Below are 21643 nucleotides of genomic sequence, written 5' to 3'. Positions count from 1 at the left end.
TTCACCATTACATTCTCTGTGGCAACCCCTCAGCCAATCAGAGTCAACTTGCCGACTAATCAGCACCCCTTTCCTCCAGCAGTATAAATTGTTGTGATTGTGTGAAATTAGGCATTTTTCTTCTCCTGATGAGGGCAAGACCAAAAGCTCCAGCAATCTCTCTCTTCAGCAATATACAATATGTATTACTGAAAATAACCAGGAAATGCTCGTCAGGATTTGACCCCTGAGCTCACCACCAGGGAGCATCTGGTGAGGGAGGATTCCTGTTATTGATCACTGATTGATGGCCAATGCTTGGCTCATGTCTGAAATTCAACTATTGTGGTAGTATGACTGGAGGTACTACGGCACCTGGGAGTGCTGAGCCACCATTGGTGGAGAAGGCTCGCTGCTCATTGGTCCAATGGTTTGTAACCCATTGGTCAGAATGTAAGGTAGCTCCACCCATTGAGGCGGGGTATAAGAACCCGTGTTTCCCCTGCAGCTGCCTTTTCTGTACTTGAGCTGCTGGGGAAACATCTTGTCGATTAAAGCCTTCAATTCGGACTACATTCTCGTTTCTGTGGTCATTGATAGTGCATCAACTACCTAAGGCAGGCTGCGTCTGTGGAGCCATGCCTGGACAGGACTATTACCTCCGGCATGTATCAGAGAGTATACTGTATGATCTTCGTGCTTCCAAAGGTTGGAAGCCCATCCTACATCAGCCAGCCTTAATCCCCCCCCCCCCACCCACTGCTGTCTGGCAAGAATATTAATGCACTCTCACCATCGGCAAAAGTCTTTCTATTTTTGACCCACTCACACCTCAAGCAAGCCCTGCTGCACTTAGTCATCAAGATGTTCTCCAATTCCTCTCATATACTCACGTTGCACCCAAAGTGCTTTTGGTCCAGTGCAATTGGCTAGACAATTAGTTCATGATGGTGAGCAAGGCCAGCAGCGCAGGTTCAATTTCCGTCCCGGCTGAGGTTATTCATGAAGGCCCAGCTTCTCAACCCTGCCCCTCGCCTGAGGTGTGTTGATGCCCAGGTTTAATCACCACCAGTCAGCTCTCCCCCTCAAAAGGGTAAAGCAGCCGATGGTCACCTGGGATTTTACATTTTACCTTACCCATACTGAAGTGAGACAAGTTGCTTAATAACCAACAAGTCAATTTTTAAAATATTATTTATTGAAGTTTACATGTGACATATTTAAAATCAGCGATGTGGGTTCGAACAATGCAGAGATCTGTAGCAATTAGCAAGTAAGAAAGGCGAGGAAATGCTTTGCCTCTTAGGACTTAGGAAAAGTGTGAATTTGTTGCTTATTGGAAGGAAGATGTGTCAGTGTTATCATCTTCTTATCTGTCCACTGCACGGCAGGTTAACAAAGCAGGACTAAACCAGCAGCCCTTTCATCGACTGAAAAAATTGGAGAGTCTGATGTAGGTGGGCCCTGAGAATCCCAGAGATTGGAGAAGGGTTTTTAGCCCTGATTCAGGATTTTGCTGATGTGTTAACTTCAGCTTTTCAAAATTAACTTCCTGCATCGCAAGTTTATCTGCAAGCTGAAAGAATAGTATTTTATCATCAAGGAAAGGTTGCAGAGATACACGACTTTCAAGCTGAGAGAGAGAAAACTGATTCTTTTGTTTCTGCTCCGGAGTAAATTTAAGAATAGAGTACAGCTCCTGCAAGCTCTTTACATCTTCAATAGCATTGTGCGCTTCATAATCTTTTTTAAGGTAAGCCTTCACTAAATCAGATTGCCTATAGCTGCTGACCTCGGACCTGGGAACAATATCCCTGGCCAGACTGTATGTATCCAGGAATCCAGACACACATTTGTCAAATTGTTCTTTCATGCAGAGCTTTTCCCAAGCTCTCAGGATAATTGGACCATCAAATTTCCAGATGTTGTGGCCTGTTAACAGAGGCCTGTCCAACGACTGCAGGAACTGCAGGAAAGCTGACATAGCCTCTTGGAGGGTGCAGGTGAGTTGAGGTTCTCCTTTGTGGTACAAAACTCCATCCATCACCTGGATTCCAGTAATGGCTGCTGCTCCTACCGTCATGGGATTGCTGGGCATGATGTATTTATCGAAGATCTTCTCACCACTCACTGCCGACAGCTGCACAATATCACAAAATTTTTCTAGAAGACATAGATAATGTTAAAGCACAACCTTTCTTTCCAAACTGAAATTTACAGACTAACCAATTCTGCCATGTTTGGTTGAACTCAGAACGGAGTGAGACAGGGATAGACTGAGCTGGGAGTGAGACAGGGATAGACTGGGCTGGGAGTGAGACAGGGATAGACTGAGCTGGGAGTGAGACAGGGATAGACTGGGCTGGGAGTGAGACAGGGATAGACTGAGCTGGGAGTGAGTTAGGAATAGACTGGGCTGGGAGTGAGACAGGGATAGACCGAGCTGGGAGTGAGACAGGGATAGACTTGGCTGGGAGTGAGACAGGGATAGACTTGGCTGGGAGTGAGACAGGGATAGACTTGGCTGGGAGTGAGACCGGGATAGACTGGGCTGGGAGTGAGACCGGGATAGACTGGGCTGGGAGTGAGACAGGGATAGACTGGGCTGGGAGTGAGACAGGGATAGACTGGGCTGGGAGTGAGACAGGGATAGACTGGGCTGGGAGTGAGACAGGGATAGACTGGGCTGGGAGTGAGACAGGGATAGACTGGGCTGGGAGTGAGACAGGGATAGACTGGGCTGGGAGTGAGACAGAGATAGACTGGGCTGGGAGTGAGGCAGGGATAGACTGGGCTGGGAGTGAGACAGGGATAGACTGGGCTGGGAGTGAGACAGGGATAGACTGGGCTGGGAGAGAGACAGGGATAGACTGGGCTGGGAGTGAGACAGGGATAGACTGGGCTGGGAGTGAGACAGGGATAGACTGGGCTGGGAGTGAGACAGGGATAGACTGGGCTGGGAGTGAGACAGGGATAGACTGGGCTGGGAGTGAGACAGGGATAGACTGGGCTAGGAGTGAGACAGGGATAGACTGGGCTAGGAGTGAGACAGGGATATACTGGGCTGGGAGTGAGACAGGGATAGACTGGGCTGGGAGTGAGACAGGGATAGACTGGGCTGGGAGTGAGACAGGGATAGACTGAGCTGGGAGTGAGACAGGGATAGACTGGGCTGGGAGTGAGACAGGGATAGACTGAGCTGGGAGTGAGTTAGGAATAGACTGGGCTGGGAGTGAGACAGGGATAGACTGGGCTGGGAGTGAGACAGGGATAGACAGAGCTGGGAGTGAGTTAGGAATAGACTGGGCTGGGAGTGAGACAGGGATAGACCGAGCTGGGAGTGAGACAGGGATAGACTGGGCTGGGAGTGAGACAGGGATAGACTGGGCTGGGAGTAAGACAGGGATAGACTGGGCTGGGAGTGAGACAGAGATAGACAGAGCTGGGAGTGAGTTAGGAATAGACTGGGCTGGGAGTGAGACAGGGATAGACCGAGCTGGGAGTGAGACAGGGATAGACTGGGCTGGGAGTGAGACAGGGATAGACTGGGCTGGGAGTGAGACAGAGATAGACAGAGCTGGGAGTGAGTTAGGAATAGACTGGGCTGGGAGTGAGACAGGGATAGACCGAACTGGGAGTGAGACAGGGATAGACCGGGCTGGGAGTGAGACAGGGATAGACCGGGCTGGGAGTGAGACAGGGATAGACCGGGCTGGGAGTGAGACAGGGATAGACCTGGGCTGGGAGTGAGACAGGGATAGACTGGGCTGGGAGTGAGACAGGGATAGACTGGGCTGGGAGTGAGACAGGGATAGACTGGGCTGGGAGTGAGACAGGGATAGACTGGGCTGGGAGTGAGACAGGGATAGACTGGGCTGGGAGTGAGACAGGGATAGACTGGGCTGGGAGTGAGACAGTGATAGACTGGGCTGGGAGTGAGACAGGGATAGACTGGGCTGGGAGTGAGACAGGGATAGACTGGGCTGGGAGTGAGACAGGGATAGACTGGGCTGGGAGTGAGACAGGGATAGACTGGGCTCGGAGTGAGACAGAGATAGACTGGGCTGGGAGTGAGACAGGGATAGACTGGGCTGGGAGTGAGACAGGGATAGACTGGGCTGGGAGTGAGACAGGGATAGACTGGGCTGGGAGTGAGTTAGGGATAGACTGGGCTGGGAGTGAGACAGGGATAGACTGAGCTGGGAGTGAGACAGGGATAGACTGGGCTGGGAGTGAGACAGGGATAGACTGGGCTGGGAGTGAGGCAGGGATAGACTGGGCTGGGAGTGAGACAGGGATAGACTGGGCTGGGAGAGAGACAGGGATAGACTGGGCTGGGAGTGAGACAGGGATAGACTGGGCTGGGAGTGAGACAGGGATAGACTGGGCTGGGAGTGAGACAGGGATAGACTGGGCTGGGAGTGAGACAGGGATAGACTGGGCTGGGAGTGAGACAGGGATAGACTGGGCTGGGAGTGAGACAGGGATAGACAGAGCTGGGAGTGAGTTAGGAATAGACTGGGCTGGGAGTGAGACAGGGATAGACCGAGCTGGGAGTGAGACAGGGATAGACTGGGCTGGGAGTGAGACAGGGATAGACTGGGCTGGGAGTAAGACAGGGATAGACTGGGCTGGGAGTGAGACAGAGATAGACAGAGCTGGGAGTGAGTTAGGAATAGACTGGGCTGGGAGTGAGACAGGGATAGACCGAGCTGGGAGTGAGACAGGGATAGACTGAGCTGGGAGTGAGACAGGGATAGACTGGGCTGGGAGTGAGACAGAGATAGACAGAGCTGGGAGTGAGTTAGGAATAGACTGGGCTGGGAGTGAGACAGGGATAGACCGAACTGGGAGTGAGACAGGGATAGACCGGGCTGGGAGTGAGACAGGGATAGACCGGGCTGGGAGTGAGACAGGGATAGACCGGGCTGGGAGTGAGACAGGGATAGACTGGGCTGGGAGTGAGACAGGGATAGACTGGGCTGGGAGTGAGACAGGGATAGACTGGGCTGGGAGTGAGACAGGGATAGACTGGGCTGGGAGTGAGACAGGGATAGACTGGGCTGGGAGTGAGACAGGGATAGACTGGGCTGGGAGTGAGACAGGGATAGACTGGGCTGGGAGTGAGACAGTGATAGACTGGGCTGGGAGTGAGACAGGGATAGACTGGGCTGGGAGTGAGACAGGGATAGACTGGGCTCGGAGTGAGACAGAGATAGACTGGGCTGGGAGTGAGACAGGGATAGACTGGGCTGGGAGTGAGACAGGGATAGACTGGGCTGGGAGTGAGACAGGGATAGACTGGGCTGGGAGTGAGTTAGGGATAGACTGGGCTGGGAGTGAGACAGGGATAGACTGAGCTGGGAGTGAGACAGGGATAGACTGGGCTGGGAGTGAGACAGGGATAGACTGGGCTGGGAGAGAGACAGGGATAGACTGGGCTTGGAGTACGGCATGGATAGACTTTGTAATTCTATTTTTAAAAACATGGTTTTGTATTACTTCTTGCACATTCTCACTCCAAATTCTTCATACACCCCTTACTAACTCTCATTTTAGGTGTTGCCCTTCAGCTCATCACCTTTCCAATTCTACTATCCCTCTGTTCATGTGTCGCAAGTTACCTTAATTTCATCCTCAGTGGTGTACCTTTGTTTTATTTTGGTGAAATCTCTACACATCTGCAAATTAATGGACACGGCGAACGAACAGACATCACTGTGTGATACAGCCCCCCAGCTCAAAGCAGAGGGAGTCTCACTCAGATCAGAAGATTATTACCTAGGCCTGTGGTTTCCAGGTCAAAGAACACCATGGTCTCCTTGATGCTCACTGGGGGGACACTGTCTTCATCATTGGTTGGTTCAGCAATGAGTACAGCACTGTTGGCATCATTTGGTGCTTTCTCTGTCACTCCATCCTCTGGAAGCTGTGAATTCTAAAGCAAACAGGATTCACTGGCTGAAATAATTCCAACATTTCTACTCATGTAAAATCATACTCCAATTTTGTAGGAGTCATTCTGCGTTCTGTTAAGATCTGGTGATGTTCAACTATTTAACTGTAACAGTATCTGCACCAATCACACTCGAACTGCAATCCAGCATGCTCACTTACAAACGTAAATGATTCCTCTGTTTGGCATCTCCAAAAATCAGGGATAAAGTTTTTAAATCCCAGAGAATAAAGGACCTTTATTTTCTTTCCAAGATTCACTGTGTGCAGAATTTTGAATACCTTGGCAGGACTGATTGTAATTAAAACAAAAAGCAAAATATTGGAGATGCTGGAATCTGAAATAAAAACAGAAAATGCTGGAAAAACTCAGCAGGTCAGACAGCATCTGTGGAAAGAGAGAAAGAGTTATCGTTTCAGGTCAATGATCGTTGATCAGAATGGGTGATAAGCGATATCGACATGAAATTTTGGATGGGATTTTCCACCCCAGACTTAAGTTCCTTGGAGAGAATGGGAACTGGGAGTATAAGAACATAAGAACTAGGAGCAGGAGTAGGCCATCTGGCCCCTCGTGCCTGCTCCGCCATTGAATGAGGTCATGGCTGATCTTTTGTGGACCTTTAGCCCCATTAGCTTGCCCATCACTACCTCCTTAGTGATAACAATCCTCTCAAGGTCCTCACCTGTCATAGCCTCATTTCTATCAGTCGCTGGCATGTTATTTGTGTCTTCCACTGTGAAGACAGACCCAAAAAACCTGTTCAGTTCCTCAGCCATTTCCTCATCTCCCATTATTAAAACTCCCTTCTCATCTTCTAAAGGACCAATATTTACCTTAGCCACTCTTTTTTGTTTTATATATTTGTAAAACTTTTACTGTCTATTTTCATATTCTGAGCAAGTTTACTCTCATACTCTATCTTACTCTTCTTTATAGCTTTCTGTTGCCCCCTAAAGATTTCCCAGTCCTCTAGTCTCCCACCAATCTTTACCACTTTATATGCGTATGTCTCCTTATGCGTGATGCTGGGCTTATTAATTATACAAAGTGGTTTCCCAACTATTTACACAGCAGGGCAGGCAGGATGCTGCACACCCCATCATATGTGGACACCAGATAGTTGCTGCTCTCACTGAAACGGAAAGATCTCTGACTGCTGACTCCCTTGAATGTTCCTGCCTCCACTGATGGGCATCACCAACTGTGTTCACAGCACCAGGGACCCATATTTAGTGCCCGGTCCTTGGAGGTACTGCGGAATGTAGTAGAGCAGGGAGGCCCTGTAGGGATTGAAGGATGAAGATAACCCGATTCACCAACCCTATGTGGGATTTTGTCGCGCACAAAATAGATGGCTGACCTGATCCACTCCGTCAGGGTAAGGGAATCCTCTGCCGTTCTAACTTGCCTCACAGAGGTGATGGGCTTCAGTGGCCATGAGACCATTGGTGCTGTCCATGCCTAAAAGGCCTCTCAATGTGAAGCGTTGAGACCTCATAGTCACACTGCCATCCATCTAGTCCACAGGTACAGAGGAGCCCTCTGTGTGGTAGGGTTAGTGACCCACAGTCACCTCTATTTACAGGTGCAACGGGTGATTAAGAAGGCAAATGGAATTTTGTCCTTCATTGCTAGAGGGATAGAGTTTAAGACTAGGGAGGTTATGTTGCAATTGTATAAGGTGTTAGTGAGGCCACACCTGGAGTATTGTGTTCAGTTTTGGTCTCCTTACTTGAGATATGCTGTTAGGTGAATTGGACATTCTGAATTCTCCCTCTGTATACCCGAACAGGCGCCGGAGTGTGGCGATTAGGGGATTTTCACAGTAACTTTATTGAAGTGTTAATGTAAGCCTACTTGTGACAATAAAGATTATTATGACTATTATTATTGTGCTCCAGAAGCCTGTTCACTAATGTTGCCAACCGAGGCGTTTCTGCAGTGACGGAAGGTGTGAGTGAAAGCTGTGAAGCCTCGATTATGGTCTCCTCGGAGCTCTCCTCCAAGATGTTCTCTTGGGTGGCAGGGGGTGGGCTGGTGGAAACGACTTCAGATTTATTCTGATTTTTACTCATTAAGCCTGTGCAGATCACCATTTTCAGGGAGATTCCTCAGTCTGGGTATATGTCTGCCACAATCATGCATGTGCAGTAAAGGTATTTGCCAGGGTCCTTGTGAGCCATGTGCAAGAAATCTCACACACACACACACACACACACACAAACTGAACCTTTGAGCGGAATCATATCAGAATGTGGCAAAGTGTCAGGATCAGACTGAAAGCTGCTGTGTAGTTCTCCAGTTTTCTATCCAGATCTGGAGCCTCTTTAAAGAATGAGTGGGCGGGGTCTTTGCCATCACTCTGACGGGCTGGGGACTGATGGAGCCTGCAACCGGCTCCACAGAGATCAGGGTGCCATCTTTAAAGGGCACCCTGATCAGCACTGAGACCTTAGCAGCCCCCAGCCACCACCACGGAGGTATTGGGGGCTCTGCCCACATCCCCGACAACCATCACCGGCACTCTACACCCCCACCACCACCAAGGCAATCCCACCCCTCTCTCAATGCCCATCCTTCCACCCCCACCACACATAAATGAAACCACCCATGGGCCTTCCACTGGGGCCTGACCCTGGCACTGCTCCCTGCCACATGTTGGAACTGCCAGGTTGGCTCTGTGCCAACCTGACGGTGCCAACCTGTGCTGGGCAGGAGCTAAACTTACCTCTGTGCCACCGGAGGGAACACCTCGACCTGCCAAACCTGTTGTAAACAGGTGAAAATATTTAGTGTTGGGGAAATCATGCAGCGGGGAGGCTGTTAATGATATTTAAATACATTAAAATCTCATGGCGTGAATCTCGTGACATCACCGGCAAAGAGGGGGGAAATGGGTAAACCCCAGCTCTCTGGAGAGAATCACATTTCCTAATTCTCTCCGGATTTTCAGCCCGCATCGCCGATCCCATGGAGGGCTAGTGCAGCACAAAATCACTCCCTTCCCCTTCACACTCTCATCTATTTTACGCCCGAGCATCGGAAATACTGTTTGCTGGAGTTCCCGTTCAGTTTTTATTTTGTTTTATAAATTTAGAGTGCCCAATTCCTGTTTTCCAATTAAGGGGCAATTTAGCGTGGCCAATCCACCTATCCTGCACATCTTTGTGTTATGAGGGGGAAACCCACGCAAAGACGGGGAGAATGTGAAAAATCGACAGACAGTGACCCAGAGTCGGGATCGAACCAGGGACGTCGGCGCCGTGAGGCAGCAGTGCTAACCACTGCGCCACTCTGCTGCCCTGGAGTTCCCGTTCAGTTTAGATAACTGGCACCTGTGTCCACCTCCGATGACCCAACTCCCATGCAGCATAGCTGCAAGCCGTCGCAGGCTCCATCAGTCCCCAGCTCGCCAGAGTGACGGCGTAACCCCCGCCCACTCATTATTTTTCTTTAAAGAGGTTCAAGATCTGGATTTAAAGTTCCCAAAGTTACCTTGAACCACCACCCACCATTACTCCCTGTCCAATTCCATGACCTGCAGCATCCCCACTCTCTCCCCTGCCACTCCCAACCTCCCCCACCATCCTCTAGGCCGACATACCCAACTCACCAACCCCAGCACATAACATCACCACCCATCAGTAGCTCATTCAGCCACCCACCTGCAGTTCGAGCATTCACCTTGTAGCCACCTAAAATGGCATCCAGCAAGGGATGTTGGGAAAAATGGTCAAGGGTATGGTCAAGCAGGCTGCAGGCAGAGCAAATAAAGCTACAGGAAAAGGCTTTGCATACTTCAAACAATTTCACAGCTTGATGCGAATAACATAAGTAAAGGGCTACCTCCAGGGCACCAACAGGATCAATAGAGCTGTCTTGTTAATCACAATTGTTTACCAGACACAACGGCACCTAACTTCCTTATTTGGATTTATGTTTTATTGTGTCTTATTATGTTTCCAACACCTTCAAGTATGGCCACTGAGTGCCCACCCCAAAATTGATGTGGCAGCCCCTGATTGGACTTTATTGATCAGGCTGATCGAGCCCTGATCAATTGATTGACAAATAACCCAGAGATCGCCCACCAAAAGAGTCACAAAATTCAAAAAGCATAAGAGTTACTGCACGGATTTATTCTTTCTCTTGAGCAGCAGTAACTAACAACGGTGACTTCCACCGGCCGACGAAGGAGACCATCACACTACCAACAGAAGGAAGACCAGAGCCAGAAGAGAACGAGATTGATAACCGACTAACAGAGGACTGACTACAAGACCGGAACTACAGATAACAGGCCTGTATCTGCTGAGCACTTGTTAGTTTAGTTAAGTTGCCAAGTTTAGTTAAGATCATGAAACTATTGGTGTATAGTGTAACCTATGATTGCGAGTGTGTGGTTGAATAACCATAACCATTTTGTGCGCGTGAATAAATATTGTTCTGTTTTATAAACTGAGTCTCAAGTCATTTGTCCACTGTGTACGAGTTAAGACACACTGTGGTTTAGAAAGGGCAACAACCTGATCCTCCGGGGTCTATGGTCGCTGGAAGCTTCCATCTCTTCCAAGCCCAGTAAGCTGCCCTGGGCACCCATAGTCCCGGCATATACACCACATCCGACATGTTGTGGACTAGCATGAAATCACAGGGGCCAGGGGTTGGTTGGACAGTGAGGGGAATATTCCAATGAGGGCTTTATTCTCACCATGATAATGGGATGCAAAAGGGCTACCCACAGCCTCTGGTGTGCTTGCCAGAAGCTTGCCATGACAGGCGGGACAGCAAGTTCCTGCCATCGGGAACTGGCTTTACAGGCATGGTCCTCCGGACAATCTGCACCGGAAAAACAGCTCGCCGTAGCACACCGTGGCCAATGAAAGCTGGGGGACCCCGTTCCATATTCTCGCTAGACGTTGCAAGGGGAAACCCGCCCACAATGGGTGGGATCAGTTTTTAGCAAAATCTGCATATAAGAGCGAGGCAGTAAGCCTTACTCTAATGTGCAGATTCCCGAGGTACCTGAGGCTTTGGGATTTAATCCCTTCGCCTCGGATGGGTGCCGTTTGGTCCTGGTTCACACAAATGGGGACTAGACGGAATGACACTTGTGGGGGTCTCCATGGGGATTGGAGATAGGGTAGTGCTTTGGCACTGCTGGTGCAAGCCTGGCACTGCCCAGGTGGTGCTGGCATTTTGTGCATGTGTGTGATCGGGCTGGGGTTGCCAGGTATGGATTGGAGGGTGGGGGGGGTGTGGTGAATGTATTGCTGTAACAATTCACCCTGTGCTTATCTGTACTGTATTACGCTGTTGCCCATGTGGGCTCCACCTATGGACCATTGTATGGTATTACCTATAATGTAGCATGTTGGGGCTTGTGTGGGCTCCGCCCCTGGCTCCACCCCTTGAGGGGAGGTATAAAGAGCTGTCGCCCTACAGGCGGCTCCCACTAACAGATCAGTCGCAGGCAGGCACTGTTCTAGTTCATTAAAGCCACGGTTTATTTCTACTCTGGTTTCTTGTGAATTGATGGTCGGATCAGGGGGATGCCAGTGGACCCTCCCATGTTGTGCTCAGCAGGGAGCTGGGGAGGGAGAGGGGACTCTTTTCGGGGCCTTGGAGATCGGGATGCCATTTCGAAATGGTGTCCTTATCTCTAGTTACAACAGGGACTTCCGGTGAGCAGAGCTCCCCATTGTAAAAAACTATGGCCTCGGCCGCGTGTTCCCCGTTTAGGCCCCTTATTCAAAACAAGTCGCATTGAATAGCCATGTGTTTCTCAGCAGTCTTAGTGCCCTGAAACACGCGCTTAAACGCGCTCACTCATGGACTTTGTTCCCTTTTGGGAATATCACGGCCATACCCACGGAATTGTCTGGCCTCGCCTCCCCCCACAACTCCAGCCGATGGCGGGGGGATTATTCTGCAAGAGGATTATTTGCCTGGTATCTCTGCTTCTCTCCACAGCTGCAGCCTTACTTCCTGAGTGTTTCCAGTGCTTTCTGATTGTGCACCAAGCAAAGTTCCTTTGACTACAATATTTTGCAACAACCACAACTGGTTTGAAATGAGACATTGGTTTTGAAATTTCCCGGGTTTCCCCCCAAACTCCAGCTGGAAGCATGAGGATAAACTGTGTAAAGGACTGTTTTTCCACGACCACTGATCCACCCGCCCATCAGAGTCATGCAACTTACCAATAGAAATCCCAGTGTTTCTGGCTCCTTCCATTCAGTGTCAGTTCCATCCGCAACTGGCCTGGGCCCTCTCTAGTTTTGATTGATCCTTTACAATACAGATTTTTATCCCTGTATTCAAGCCTGGGTCTCAGATGAATGGACAGTTATTGGCACCTATGCATCATTTGTGTCTACTGATACAAATCTGCAGAACTGGTTTGAGAATATTCTATCTGTGGTGTGCCCAGAACCAATTTTATATATTTCCCAAACTTAGAGACCATGAGCAGAATTTCACAGCCCTGTCGCGGCAAGGATGGGGTAATAAAATGGGCAAACTATCCAAATGTCCATTGACTCATGCAGATCCATCAAATCTTGTCAGCGTAAAATCTCCCCCCATGTATACAGGAGCTTCTCCAAATGCTTACCCCAGGGGACGCCATCTCGTACCCGTCACCAAATCAGGCTGCAAGACCTATAACAAAAAACAACTCATGTTCAGAGTCAACCATTTTGGCATAAACCCCATTATTCCGCATATGCTAACCCATTACCATTACACTGATCTGCAGCTCACACCAGCGTCTGGTTGCCATGGTTTGTCACCTAGGTTCATCATCTCAAGTCTTAGTTAATCTTCGCTCTACTTCCCAGTAGCTGTTTTCCTATTTGGCTAAACTTTGAATTGGTTTTCATCCACGGCACTGTCCTCCCATGTCAGTGTGCTTGGTGTATATCTGTTTCTCAGCACTGCTGTCCCTCAGCCTCACTTCAGCAACCTGAAGTGAAACTATCTGCACTCATAAGGAATAGGAATCATACAGTGAACAGACAGGAGAGATTTTCCTTCCATTGAGCTGGGCTGAGGGCAGACAGACAGACAGGAGAGATTTTCCTTCCATTGAGCTGGGCTGAGGGCAGACAGACAGACAGGAGAGATTTTCCTTCCATTGAGCTGGGCAGAGGGCAGACAGACAGACAGAAAGACAGACAGGAGAAACTTTCCTTCCATTGAGCTGGGCTGGGGACAGACAGAAAGACAGACAGGAGAAACTTTCCTTCCATTGAGCTGGGCTGGGGACAGACAGACAGACAGGAGAAACTTTCCTTCTATTGAGCTGGGCTGAGGGCAGACAGACAGACAGACAGGAGAAACTTTCCTTCCATCCAGCTGGGCTGGGGACAGACAGACAGACAGGAGAAACTTTCCTTCCATTGAGCTGGGCTAGGGACAGACAGACAGACAGGAGAAACTTTCCTTCCATTGAGCTGGGCTGGGGACAGACAGACAGACAGACAGACAGGAGAAACTTACCTTCCATTGAGCTGGGCTGGGGGCAGACAGACAGACAGACAGGAGAAACGTTCCTTCCTTTGAGCTGGGCTGGGGACAGACAGACAGGAGAAACTTTCCTTCCATCCAGCTGGGCTGGGGACAGACAGACAGACAGACAGACAGACAGGAGAAACGTTCCTTCCATCCAGCTGGGCTGGGGACAGACAGACAGACAGACAGGAGAAACTTTCCTTCCATTGAGCTGGGCTGGGGACAGACAGACAGGAGAAACTTTCCTTCCATCCAGCTGGGCTGGGGACAGACAGACAGACAGACAGGAGAAACTTTCCTTCCATCCAGCTGGGCTGGGGACAGACAGACAGACACAGACAGGAGAAACTTTCCTTCCATCCAGCTGGGCTGGGGACAGACAGACAGACGGACAGGAGAAACTTTCCTTCCATCCAGCTGGGCTGAGGGCAGACAGACAGACAGCCAGGAGAAACTTTCCTTCCATTGAGCTGGGCTGAGGGTGGACAGACAGACAGACAGACAAAACTTTCCTTCCATTGAGCTGGGCTGGGGACAGACAGACAGGAGAAACTTTCCTTCCATCCAGCTGGGCTGAGGGCAGACAGACAGACAGACAGGAGAAACTTTCCTTCCATTGAGCTGGGCTGAGGGTGGACAGACAGACAGACAGGAGAAACTTTCCTTCCATCCAGCTGGGCTGGGGACAGACAGACAGACACAGACAGGAGAAACTTTCCTTCCATCCAGCTGGGCTGGGGACAGACAGACAGACGGACAGGAGAAACTTTCCTTCCATCCAGCTGGGCTGAGGGCAGACAGACAGACAGCCAGGAGAAACTTTCCTTCCATTGAGCTGGGCTGAGGGCAGACAGACAGACAGACAGACGAAACTTTCCTTCCATTGAGCTGGGCTGGGGACAGACAGACAGGAGAAACTTTCCTTCCATTGAGCTGGGCTGAGGGCAGACAGACAGGAGAAACTTTCCTTCCATCCAGCTGGGCTGGGGACAGACAGACAGACAGGAGAAACTTTCCTTCCATTGAGCTGGGCTGGGGACAGACAGACAGACAGACAGGAGAAACTTTCCTTCCATCCAGCTGGGCTGGGGACAGACAGACAGACAGACACAGACAGGAGAAACTTTCCTTCCATTGATCTGGGCTGAGGGCAGACAGACAGGAGAAACTTTCCTTCCATTGAGCTGGGCTGGGGACAGACAGACAGACGGAACTTTCCTTCCATTGAGCGGGGCTGAGGGCAGACAGACAGACAGACAGGAGAAACTTTCCTTCCATCCAGCTGGGCTGGGGACAGACAGACAGACAGGAGAAACTTTCCTTCCATTGAGCTGGGCTGGGGACAGACAGACAGACAGACAGACGGAACTTTCCTTCCATTGAGCGGGGCTGAGGGCAGACAGACAGACAGACAGGAGAAACTTTCCTTCCATCCAGCTGGGCTGGGGACAGACAGACAGACAGGAGAAACTTTCCTTCCATTGAGCGGGGCTGAGGGCAGACAGACAGACAGACAGGAGAAACTTTCCTTCCATCCAGCTGGGCTGGGGACAGACAGACAGGAGAAACTTTCCTTCCATCCAGCTGGGCTGGGGACAGACAGACAGACAGGAGAAACTTTCCTTCCATTGAGCTGGGCTGGGGACAGACAGACAGACAGACAGACAGACAGGAGAAACTTTCCTTCCATCCAGCTGGGCTGGGAGCAGACAGACAGGAGAAACTTTCCTTCCATTGAGCTGGGCTGGGGACAGACAGACAGACAGACAGGAGAAACTTTCCTTCCATTGAGCTGGGCTGGGGACAGACAGACAGACGGACAGGAGAAACTTTCCTTCCATTGAGCTGGGCTGGGGACAGATAGACAGACGGACAGGAGAAACTTTCCTTCCATTGAGCTGGGCTGGGGACAGACAGACAGACAGACAGGCGAAACTTTCCTTCCATCCAGCTGGGCTGGGAGCAGACAGACAGACAGACAGGAGAAACTTTCCTTCCATTGAGCTGGGCTGAGAGCAGACAGACAGACAGGAGAAACTTTCCTTCCATTGAGCTGGGCTGGGGGCAGACAGACAGACGGACAGGAGAAACTTTCCTTCCATTGAGCTGGGCTGGGGACAGACAGACAGACAGACAGGAGAAACTTTCCTTCCATCCAGCTGGGCTGGGAACAGACAGACAGACAGACAGACAGGAGAAACTTTCCTTCCATTGAGCTGGGCTGGGGACAGACAGACAGACAGGAGAAACTTGCCTTCCATCCAGCTGGGCTGGGGACAGACAGACAGACAGGAGAAACTTTCCTTCCATCCAGCTGGGCTGGGGACAGACAGACAGACAGACAGACAGGAGAAACGTTCCTTCCATTGAGCTGGGCTGAGGGCAGACAGTCAGACAGACAGACAGGAGAAACTTGCCTTCCATTGAGCTGGGCTGGGGACAGACAGACAGACAGGAGAAACTTTCCTTCCATCCAGCTTTGCTGGGGACAGACAGGAGAAACTTTCCTTCCATCCAGCTGGGCTGGGGACAGACAGACAGACAGGAGAAACTTTCCTTCCATCCAGCTGGGCTGGGGACAGACAGACAGGAGAAACTTTCCTTCCATCCAGCTGGGCTGGGGACAGACAGACAGACAGGAGAAACTTTCCTTCCATTGAGCTGGGCTAGGGACAGACAGACAGACAGGAGAAACTTTCCTTCCATTGAGCTGGGCTGGGGACAGACAGACAGACAGACAGACAGGAGAAACTTACCTTCCATTGAGCTGGGCTGGGGGCAGACAGACAGACAGACAGGAGAAACGTTCCTTCCTTTGAGCTGGGCTGGGGACAGACAGACAGGAGAAACTTTCCTTCCATCCAGCTGGGCTGGGGACAGACAGACAGACAGACAGACAGACAGGAGAAACGTTCCTTCCATCCAGCTGGGCTGGGGACAGACAGACAGACAGACAGGAGAAACTTTCCTTCCATTGAGCTGGGCTGGGGACAGACAGACAGGAGAAACTTTCCTTCCATCCAGCTGGGCTGGGGACAGACAGACAGACAGACAGGAGAAACTTTCCTTCCATCCAGCTGGGCTGGGGACAGACAGACAGACACAGACAGGAGAAACTTTCCTTCCATCCAGCTGGGCTGGGGACAGACAGACAGACGGACAGGAGAAACTTTCCTTCCATCCAGCTGGGCTGAGGGCAGACAGACAGACAGCCAGGAGAAACTTTCCTTCCATTGAGCTGGGCTGAGGGTGGACAGACAGACAGACAGACAAAACTTTCCTTCCATTGAGCTGGGCTGGGGACAGACAGACAGGAGAAACTTTCCTTCCATCCAGCTGGGCTGAGGGCAGACAGACAGACAGACAGGAGAAACTTTCCTTCCATTGAGCTGGGCTGAGGGTGGACAGACAGACAGACAGGAGAAACTTTCCTTCCATCCAGCTGGGCTGGGGACAGACAGACAGACACAGACAGGAGAAACTTTCCTTCCATCCAGCTGGGCTGGGGACAGACAGACAGACGGACAGGAGAAACTTTCCTTCCATCCAGCTGGGCTGAGGGCAGACAGACAGACAGCCAGGAGAAACTTTCCTTCCATTGAGCTGGGCTGAGGGCAGACAGACAGACAGACAGACGAAACTTTCCTTCCATTGAGCTGGGCTGGGGACAGACAGACAGGAGAAACTTTCCTTCCATTGAGCTGGGCTGAGGGCAGACAGACAGGAGAAACTTTCCTTCCATCCAGCTGGGCTGGGGACAGACAGACAGACAGGAGAAACTTTCCTTCCATTGAGCTGGGCTGGGGACAGACAGACAGACAGACAGGAGAAACTTTCCTTCCATCCAGCTGGGCTGGGGACAGACAGACAGACAGACACAGACAGGAGAAACTTTCCTTCCATTGATCTGGGCTGAGGGCAGACAGACAGACAGGAGAAACTTTCCTTCCATTGAGCTGGGCTGGGGACAGACAGACAGACAGACGGAACTTTCCTTCCATTGAGCGGGGCTGAGGGCAGACAGACAGACAGACAGGAGAAACTTTCCTTCCATCCAGCTGGGCTGGGGACAGACAGACAGACAGACAGGAGAAACTTTCCTTCCATTGAGCTGGGCTGGGGACAGACAGACAGACAGACAGACGGAACTTTCCTTCCATTGAGCGGGGCTGAGGGCAGACAGACAGACAGACAGGAGAAACTTTCCTTCCATCCAGCTGGGCTGGGGACAGACAGACAGACAGGAGAAACTTTCCTTCCATTGAGCGGGGCTGAGGGCAGACAGACAGACAGACAGGAGAAACTTTCCTTCCATCCAGCTGGGCTGGGGACAGACAGACAGGAGAAACTTTCCTTCCATCCAGCTGGGCTGGGGACAGACAGACAGACAGGAGAAACTTTCCTTCCATTGAGCTGGGCTGGGGACAGACAGACAGACAGACAGACAGACAGGAGAAACTTTCCTTCCATCCAGCTGGGCTGGGAGCAGACAGACAGGAGAAACTTTCCTTCCATTGAGCTGGGCTGGGGACAGACAGACAGACAGACAGGAGAAACTTTCCTTCCATTGAGCTGGGCTGGGGACAGACAGACAGACGGACAGGAGAAACTTTCCTTCCATTGAGCTGGGCTGGGGACAGATAGACAGACGGACAGGAGAAACGTTCCTTCCATTGAGCTGGGCTGGGGACAGACAGACAGACAGACAGGCGAAACTTTCCTTCCATCCAGCTGGGCTGGGAGCAGACAGACAGACAGACAGGAGAAACTTTCCTTCCATTGAGCTGGGCTGAGAGCAGACAGACAGACAGGAGAAACTTTCCTTCCATTGAGCTGGGCTGGGGGCAGACAGACAGACGGACAGGAGAAACTTTCCTTCCATTGAGCTGGGCTGGGGACAGACAAACAGACAGACAGGAGAAACTTTCCTTCCATCCAGCTGGGCTGGGAACAGACAGACAGACAGACAGACAGGAGAAACTTTCCTTCCATTGAGCTGGGCTGGGGACAGACAGACAGACAGGAGAAACTTGCCTTCCATCCAGCTGGGCTGGGGACAGACAGACAGACAGGAGAAACTTTCCTTCCATCCAGCTGGGCTGGGGACAGACAGACAGACAGACAGACAGGAGAAACGTTCCTTCCATTGAGCTGGGCTGAGGGCAGACAGTCAGACAGACAGACAGGAGAAACTTGCCTTCCATTGAGCTGGGCTGGGGACAGACAGACAGACAGGAGAAACTTTCCTTCCATCCAGCTTTGCTGGGGACAGACAGGAGAAACTTTCCTTCCATCCAGCTGGGCTGGGGACAGACAGACAGACAGGAGAAACTTTCCTTCCATCCAGCTGGGCTGGGGACAGACAGACAGGAGAAACTTTCCTTCCATCCAGCTGGGCTGGGGACAGACAGACAGACAGGAGAAACTTTCCTTCCATTGAGCTGGGCTGGGGACAGACAGACAGACAGACAGACAGGAGAAACTTTTCTTCCATCCAGCTGGGCTGAGGACAGACAGACAGGAGAAGCATTCCTTCCATTGAGCTGGACTGAGGGCAGACAGACAGACAGGAGAAACTTTCCTTCCATTGAGCTGGGCTGGGGACAGACAGACAGACAGACAGACAGACAGGAGAAACTTTCCTTCCATTGAGCTGGGCTGAGGGCAGACAGACAGACAGACAGGAGAAACTTTCCTTCCATCCAGCTGGGCTGGGGACAGACAGACAGACAGGAGAAACTTTCCTTCCATTGAGCTGGGCTGGGGACAGACAGACAGACAGGAGAAACTTTCCTTCCATCCAGCTGGGCTGGGGACAGACAGACAGGAGAAACTTTCCTTCCATTGAGCTGGGCTGGGGACAGACAGACAGACAGACAGGAGAAACGTTCCTTCCATTGAGCTGGGCTGGGGACAGACATACAGACAGGAGAAACTTTCCTTCCATTGAGCTGGGCTGGGGACAGACAGACAGACAGGAGAAACTTTCCTTCCATCCAGCTGGGCTGGGGACAGACAGACAGACAGGAGAAACTTTCCTTCCATCCAGCTGGGCTGGGGACAGACAGACAGGAGAAACTTTCCTTCCATTGAGCTGGGCTGAGGGCAGACAGACAGACAGACAGGAGAAACTTTCCTTCCATCCAGCTGGGCTGGGGACAGACAGACAGGAGAAACTTTCCTTCCATCCAGCTTGGCTGGGGACAGACAGACAGACAGGAGAAACTTTCCTTCCATTGAGCTGGGCTGGGGACAGACAGACAGACAGACAGACAGGAGAAACTTTTCTTCCATCCAGCTGGGCTGGGGACAGACAGACAGGAGAAGCGTTCCTTCCATTGAGCTGGACTGAGGGCAGACAGACAGACAGGAGAAACTTTCCTTCCATTGAGCTGGGCTGGGGACAGACGGACAGGAGAAACTTTCCTTCCATTGAGCTGGGCTGGGGACAGACGGACAGACAGGAGAAACTTTCCTTCCATCCAGCTTTGCTGGGGACAGACAGGAGAAACTTTCCTTCCATCCAGCTGGGCTGGGGGCAGAGCTGCTGCCAAATTTCTCCTGTGTCTGGCTGGTGGATCACAAGCCAGACTCGGCCGTGCTGACAAACCTTTAGCTTTTCCTCTTCGAGATCGTGAATTCCAAACTCAAGGCTGACATTAATTTGAAGAAGAACAGGAAAGTTATTCCCTGCATCCTCTCCAAAACCTAGCCGCTATATAAATGCAAATCTATTTCCTAGTCACAGATGAAGAGTAACCATTACTGCGGAGTATGGTTAAATCCACATCACAGGTGGACTTGCTCCACACACTGAGCTGCATGTTCTAGAAGTAAATGCAAGACACGCCCTGTCCCAGCAATCCAAGGCGATACTGATGTGGGTTAACCCCTCGTGGACCTTAGGCCCACTGTCACTGCCCCTCAGCTGTCCCCCTGCTCACAGGGCATGACTCCAGCTAAATAGTACCTGTGGAGGTACCTGGGAATGGGTAGAAACAGAACAGGAACTGAGAAATGACAGAGAAAAAAAGAGACACAAATAAGAGAGCAGACACGACGATTTATGTCCTGTTTAAACTGGAACAGCAGTTCAAATTCCCTAGTAAATGGAACGATCCTAATCTTATAGAAAGCAGTTACCCCTAACCCGGGCCCCTGTCAATTACCTGTCAGTAAGAAGTCTTACAACATCAGGTTAAAGTCCTTTGTTTCAAATCACTAGCTTTCGGAGCACTGCTCCTTCCTCAGCAGTGCTCAGCCTAGTCCAACGCCGGCATCTTCACGTCATAATTACCTGTCAGTTTCACTTTGTGCGAAAACAGTTTGTCACTTTCTGCTGGCGTGTTCGAAGTTGCATCAACATGTAGTCTCAATTTAGGCGCGGTTCCAAACCTTCTCCCAAATCTGTCTAAGACAGGGGAATGTTTCCCGATTAAGCAGGGAGTGACACCCCGTTGCACTTTCCAACACTTGGACTGACAGGACTCAGGGTTGAACAGCAGCCCGGATGAAATCTGTGATCTGAGTGAAGGCTGGGGGATTGAGGCCGTCCCTTTCCCCCACCCAAACCCCTGCTAATGCTGGTCACTTGAAACAAAACACAGAAATGCTGGAATAACTCGACAGGTCCGGCAGCAGAGAGGGGGAAAGATGACGTTTCCGAGTCCAATTTGAAAAGTGAACTTTGCTTTTCTGTCTGCGGCCAGACCTGCCGAGTTATTCCCGCATTTTCTGTTTCGATTATAACGTTTCTGATGTTAATTTACAACTCAAGCAATTCAATAACCACAAATCCCACTCGGAGCTCCCACTCCCTACAGTTTAACTGGAAAACAGCATTGAGCCCCCTCCCCTCAATCCAGCTCCTGGCTCCACCACACATCTGACCCTCTTTGTGAAGCAACCACAAGCCGTGCAATTTGTGTATTAACATCCCCGTACGGCACACCCTGAAAGGACCCCACATATCAGGAGCACTCACAGCTTTCTCTCCGTTCCCGAGCTCCTAGTGACTCCGATCTGCTGGCCCCCTGCTGTGTTCTCATGTAGAAAGTTAAACTGAGTGAGGTAATGGTTCTGTCAGGTTTCCAGTGATTGGTTTAGCAACCCGTGTCCTCACCGGAACAAGCCGGGGCATGTTCTGTGCAGTATAATAGCGACAAAACCTCGCAGGCACCACTCCCCTGT

At 50.9% G+C, this 21643-nt stretch overlaps 1 protein-coding gene and 1 long non-coding RNA gene across 2 annotated transcripts in view; one reads left to right on the top strand and one right to left on the bottom strand.

Moving 5' to 3' along the window:
* LOC119964236 overlaps nt 1–10396 on the top strand; it is a 17365-nt gene extending 6969 nt beyond the window's left edge. Inside the window, exon 2 of the long non-coding RNA XR_005460284.1 lies at nt 10096–10396. This is a non-coding gene — a long non-coding RNA (uncharacterized LOC119964236). The remainder of the gene's footprint in view (nt 1–10095) is intronic.
* LOC119964209 (maternal protein exuperantia-like) lies at nt 1156–21643 on the bottom strand. The gene is made up of 4 exons (XM_038793497.1): nt 21438–21643; nt 12555–12601; nt 5761–5917; nt 1156–2142 (listed from the first exon to the last, which is right to left on the bottom strand). Exons 2-4 carry the CDS (start codon nt 12567–12569, stop codon nt 1403–1405), a joined length of 912 nt encoding a protein of 303 aa, XP_038649425.1. The 5' UTR covers nt 12570–12601; nt 21438–21643; the 3' UTR covers nt 1156–1402.

This window comes from Scyliorhinus canicula, chromosome 1 (assembly GCF_902713615.1).
Source record: "Scyliorhinus canicula chromosome 1, sScyCan1.1, whole genome shotgun sequence".
Lineage (NCBI taxonomy): Eukaryota > Metazoa > Chordata > Chondrichthyes > Carcharhiniformes > Scyliorhinidae > Scyliorhinus > Scyliorhinus canicula.
Note: the sequence above shows the minus strand (reverse complement) of the source record. Positions and strands in the feature narration are given on the sequence as shown.

Coding starts and splice junctions, on each gene's coding strand:
- LOC119964209 (XM_038793497.1), bottom strand. Junction 2,143..5,760: donor CCTGGAAACCACAGGCCTAG/GTAATAATCTTC, acceptor TATGTCTTCTAG/AAAAATTTTGTGATATTGTG.